Raw genomic sequence first — 5,414 nt, forward strand, 5'->3', positions numbered from 1 at the left:
GGCTCCAGGCCCCTCCCAGGCCAGGGGCGGCTAGCAGGCCTCAGTGTTCTTGGATTGCAGCCTCGGCTCTGACCTCCGCCTCCGTGCTCACTGGGCCTCCTTCCCTCCAGTGCCTGCGTCTGCAAATCTACAAGGATGTTAGTCCTTGTACTCAGATGTTGCCAGTTTAGCTTGATGAAATCAGTAAAGACTCGACAGTTGACCCTTGAAGGCGGGTCCACTTAACCGTGGATTTTAACAATTCTTCGTTTAAGTGCACGAGCAGTTCAAACCTGTGCTGTTCACGGGTCAACTGTATTTCCAAATAAGGTCCCAGGCACCGGTACGGGGCGGGGCTTCAGCAAGTCTTTTGGTGTGGCCATAATTTGACCCACAACAGATCGCTTCCTTACAACACACATCAAATTTAACTCAAAACGGATCATAGACCTAAACGTATAACCTAACTGGGTGTTTCTGGGTCTGTTCCCACGGGTCACACCGAGGTCCCGTGCACTACCTGCAGGGAGCCTGCGGTCAGCCTTGCCCCCACCTCAGGGTCAGTTCCCGGGGAGAGGAACGGGGTCCCGCAGGCCTACTGTCGCGGGCAATGGGTGTCACCTGGTGGGCGGCCTGGGTGGGGGCTGCTGCAGAAATTCAGGACGCAGAGAGACTGGAGCAACGGGGGAGGTTCTTCGGCTGTGGGTGTGGAAGGGTATAGTGATTTCCTGGGCCTGCGCTTGGACCCTGGGGGTGGCCGGCTCCCCAGTGCCAGCCGCGCCGCTGCAGCTACTGCGCAGTGCTGTTGCCGTGGCAACTGGCGCCGGACCCCATCCCCGCAGGCGGCGGGGCGCGTGGGGCGGGGCCTCGGGCAGAGGTGGGGGGTGCAACGGGGCGGCCGAGTCAAGGAGCGCGGCCTCGGCCCGGCAGAGGCTCGGCGGGCCCGCGGGGCGCGGCATCTTGCGGACGGCGGGTAGGCACCAGCCGGGAAGGTTGCGTCCGTAGAGCTGGGAAGGGGCCGGGCCTGGGCACCCCCACTGCCCGACGCAGGGGTGGTCGGATGCGGGCGCCGCGCAGGGGTGAGGCCTGGACGGAGGAGCGGAGGCGCAGCCCGCGGGGAGCAGCCCTGCCCCCTCTCTGCCCTCTGTCCGCTGGGGGCTGGGGAGCCGGCGGGGGGGGGGGTGGGCTGGGGTGGAGGGCGACGGCCCTGACTCCCCCGACTCGTGGGCACAGGGTGATTCTAGGTGGGGGCTAGAGCGAGGGGCTGGCGGGCGGTGAGGGGCCCGAGGCCGCAGATCTGTGAGTTCCAGGCGGAGGGCGTTCGGGGGACACGGCGGCACGGGCACCGGATGGCCAGGGCGGCTGGAGAGGGCTGGTCAGGTTCAGCTCGGCTTTGGTGCCACAGGCCGGGGCTCGCTCTGTGCGCTCGCGTGGGGATGGGGGTCCGCGCCCGGGTTTGAGAGGTGGCAGTGGGGGTGAGAACTCGGGGAAGTGGGTGGGGGAAGGGGCTAGCCGTGCAGCGGCTCTCGGGCAATTTGGCCTGGCCGAGCTGGGGGAAGGAAATCTCCAGGCTGCCGCTGCAGCCAGAGGAGGCCCCAGGAGTGTGCGTGCGGGGTTCCCTGGGACAAGTGTGCCCACCCAGTGGGGGTGAGAACAGGGTAGGTGTGTGGGTGGGGAGCAGGAACACAGAACTGGTAGGGGCACCCTTGACTCCAGGTGTCTGAGCTGAGTGGTCGGAGTCCTGTGTGTGGCTGCCAAGACCCCTGGGTGGGGGCCTCCTTCTGGTTAGTGGGGGCTGCTTTGTCATCAGGAGCCCGCCAAGCACTTGCTCCAGAGTCACGGGTGACATTAAATTTCATGTCCCTGTCTAGACAGGCCAGTAAACAGAGCCCTGGGGCCAGGCTGTGGTGGGGAGAGAAGAGGTGAGGGGCGGGGCTGAAAGTGAGCCTGCTAGGGACTTCTGGGTGGGGGAGTGTGTGCGGGCCTCCATCGCCCCCCCCCCGCCCCCCGTCCTGACCCTGCCCAGGTGTGGGACCCTCAGCCTGGTGTGTCTCTCCAACGAGCACCGGCAGCCACGACAAATGGTGCCAGCGATATGTTGACCAGGTGCAGGGGCGAGCACCGCACGGGATGCGGCCAGGACGCCAGCCTCCCCAAGGCTGTGGGAGCCATGGTAGGAGCAGAGCAGTGGGTGGTCCACGTGCCCGTGGAGGTGGACCTGCGGGGAGACCAAACCGGCTGGGGCAAGGGGATGAGCTGCAAGGCAGGGGTAGGGAAGCAGGGAGAGGCTTGTGGGCTGGAATCTCAGGACTTGGACCACTCAGAAAACCCGGGTCTCAGGATGAGGCCTGGGCCTCCCGCGCTCCTCCAGGGAGCAGAACTGAGGGCACTGGCCCATGTCTCCACCCAGGGCGGCGCCTGTGGGGAGAGAAGACGCCCAAAAGGGAACGGCCTCGGGCGTGAGGCACAGGCCACCAGAGCGGGAGGGATGGTGGCATGAGCCAAGTAGGGAGGAACAACCGGGACCCCGGGGACGCCGGTGAAGTAGAAGCCACTTCCCTTCCGTTTATTTCCCCCAAGGCAGCCGGCAGATCTCGGGTCTCAGGTTGGGCTGCAGCGCCCCCTGGAGGCCCCGCTGCGGCTCCCTGTCCGGGCGCGCATTGGCGCGTGCGTGCCACCGAGCGCTCTGGCTAGTCGCAGGGGTACGGGAGGCAGCCCCCACGGCTCCCTGACTCTGTCTTCTCTGGTCTCACCAGGTTCTGAGCTCTGGGCCAGGGCGGCTGGACGGGCCTCACTGCGCCATGTCCGCAGGCTGAGCGCCACCACTGCCGGGCCTCGTCCCGCCTCGCGTGGGGGCCACGCGTCCCCAGGCCAGGGTCCTGGCAGCCCACCATGGTGTTGCCGCCCCCGGATCGGCGCCACGTGTGCCTGACCACGCTGGTGATCATGGGCAGCATGGCGGTCATGGACGCCTACCTGGTGGAGCAGAACCAGGGCCCGCGCAAGATCGGCGTGTGCATCATTGTGCTGGTGGGCGACGTGTGCTTCCTGCTGGTGCTGCGCTATGTGGCCGTGTGGGTGGGCGCTGAGGTGCGAACGGCCAAGCGTGGCTATGCCATGATCCTCTGGTTCCTCTACATCTTCGTGCTGGAGATCAAGCTCTACTTCATCTTCCAGAACTACAAGGCTGCTCGGCGGGGCGCAGCCGACCCGGTGGCGCGTAAGGCACTGACGCTGCTGCTGTCGGTGTGTGTGCCCGGTCTCTTCCTCCTGCTGGTGGCGCTGGACCGCATGGAGTACGTGCGCACCTTCCGCAAGCGCGAGGACCTGCGTGGCCGCCTCTTCTGGGTGGCGCTGGACCTGCTGGACTTGCTGGACATGCAGGCCAACCTGTGGGAGCCGCCGCGCACAGGGCTGCCGCTGTGGGCCGAAGGCCTCACCTTCTTCTACTGCTACATGCTGCTGCTGGTGCTGCCTTGCGTGGCGCTCAGCGAGGTCAGCATGCAGGGCGAGCACATCGCACCGCAGAAGATGATGCTCTACCCGGTGCTCAGCCTCGCTACCGTCAACGTAGTGGCCGTGCTGGCACGAGCCGCCAACATGGCGCTGTTCCGGGACAGCCGCGTCTCGGCCATCTTCGTCGGCAAGAACGTGGTGGCCCTCGCCACCAAGGCCTGCACCTTCCTCGAATACCGCCGCCAGGTGCGCGACTTCCCGCCACCCGCGCTCGCCCTGGAGCTGCAGCCGCCGCCCTCGCAGCGCAACTCGGTGCCACCGCCCCCTCCGCTGCATGGCCCGCCTGGCCGCCCCCATGGGTCCTCGCCCACTCGTAATGCCCTGGACACGTGACAGGACTGGCGCGGCCACCCCGGGACGCCCACGGGTGCAGACACTGGCTGGTGGGGTGTGCAGTGTGCTTGGGATGGGGTGGGGGCGGGCTCCCCCCGGGGCCAGGTGCCTGAGGGCCAGGCCTGCAGCTGCCTCTCATCTCAGGGACCCACTCGGACCATTGACCTCAGCCCGGCTCCCCTGCCTGCCCCAGAGCAGGGCGGTGTGTGCGCGTGGAAGGGTCCTCCCAGGCCTCCTGGGTGGGAAGGAAGGACAGTGGGGGATGAGGTCTGGTCCTTTGGAGTCCCTTGGGGGGGGGGCCTCTGGCTCAGAGTTTGGGGCCTAGCAGGCCTCCGTCATTTTAAAGACTCCTGTTTACAGTTTTGTACCCACAGTCTCATGTGCTGTTTGCCGCATCCTGGGGAAGGGGTGGGAGGAGGGATATGAGTGGCCCTCCCCAGGGGGCTCTCAGGAGCTCCTGGGTGGGGGACCACTGCTGCTGTCCTAGAGAGCCCTCCCTCCAGTCTCATAGTCCCTACCCCCAGAGGTCCATGCCCCTGACAGTGCCCTTCTGGGATACTTTAACCCAGGGTCCCTAACCTCCCGGCCTGTTAGGAACAGGGCTGCACAGCAGGAGGTGAGCTCTAACTAATGTGTGTGAGTCATCATGAAGCCATCTCCCCACCCCAGTCTGTGGAAGAATGGTTTTCCTCCACAGGACAAAACTGGGCCCTGGTGCCAAAAAGGTTGGGGACCGCTGCCTTAATCCACCCCCAACCTGAGGGTGCACAGGCCTCTGTCCCTGTCCCTGCACCTCAGGTCCAGAAGTGTCCCCAAGCCCCTAATTCTGCTCTGGTGCCAGGCGGCGCCCTCAGCCCACCAAAGCGGGAGCCAGATGGGTCCCAGCTCTGCTGGCCGGGTGACTCTTGCAGCCTTAGGCCAGGAACATGGAGCCTGGTCCCACTTCACGCAGCCTGGCCATGGCCCAGGCCACGTGGAGCCTGCAGCAGCCCTGGCTCAGGCAGCATGGCACCCTGGTGGCACAGAGAGTCCAGGGCACTGAGGTCTCTTACCCAGCCTCCCCCAGTAACCCAGGCGCCCTACCAGACCCTGGGGGGAGGAGCTCCTGGAGCATCTGGGAAGGAGGCTGCCATGGCTGGCTGAGGATACCTTGCATGGTGACCTGGTGAAACACTTCGTCAGGTGGCACGAGCATTGTGGAGCCTGGTGGCACTTCCTGATGCAAGGTCTAGGTCCCTGACACCTGAAGGTCTATACCAGCCTCCTTCAGAAGGGTGGGAACTGGGGCGAGGAGGGTCCTCTGGGAGTTCTTTTCCTCCAGTGGAGGTTCAGGGCTTGGCTGGAAGGTCACAGGGGGCCCATGGACAGGTGGCAGCCTCACCCCATGCACCTGATCCCCTTTCACACTTCCCATGCCCTGGCTCATTGCCCCAGGGGCTTTGGCCTCTGGGAGTTACCTACTCTCTGGCCAGCTGGCTTCCAGGATAACTTTCCTCAGCTGTGCAGGAATTCCACCAAGGCTACAACCTGCCCCTGGCCTGGCAGCTCTGTGGGCAGTGAGGAGCCCTAGGGGGAAGCAGGCAGAC

At 65.5% G+C, this 5,414-nt stretch overlaps 1 protein-coding gene across 2 annotated transcripts; it reads left to right on the forward strand.

Annotated features, from left to right (window-relative positions):
* The first annotated feature begins 860 nt into the window (after positions 1 to 860).
* TMEM121 (transmembrane protein 121) lies at positions 861 to 4,173 on the forward strand. Of its 2 annotated transcripts, none has more exons than XM_053928538.1 (2): positions 861 to 952; positions 2,736 to 4,173. In XM_053928538.1, the coding sequence occupies exon 2, from the start codon at positions 2,872 to 2,874 to the stop codon at positions 3,826 to 3,828; it is 957 nt and encodes a 318-aa protein (XP_053784513.1). In that variant the 5' UTR covers positions 861 to 952; positions 2,736 to 2,871; the 3' UTR covers positions 3,829 to 4,173. The 2 variants fall into 2 exon arrangements, with proteins under 2 accessions (XP_053784513.1, XP_053784514.1); XM_053928539.1 differs by lacking the exon at positions 861 to 952 and adding an exon at positions 2,037 to 2,152.
* Positions 4,174 to 5,414: the final 1,241 nt, after the last annotated feature.

Source organism: Desmodus rotundus, chromosome 7, assembly GCF_022682495.2.
Source record: "Desmodus rotundus isolate HL8 chromosome 7, HLdesRot8A.1, whole genome shotgun sequence".
Classification (NCBI taxonomy): Eukaryota; Metazoa; Chordata; class Mammalia; order Chiroptera; family Phyllostomidae; genus Desmodus; species Desmodus rotundus.

What these genes read in the sequence shown, in the direction of transcription:
- TMEM121 (XM_053928538.1), top strand. Translation starts at nt 2,872, where the DNA reads ATGGTGTTGCCGCCCCCGGATCGGCGCCACGTGTGCCTGACCACGCTG.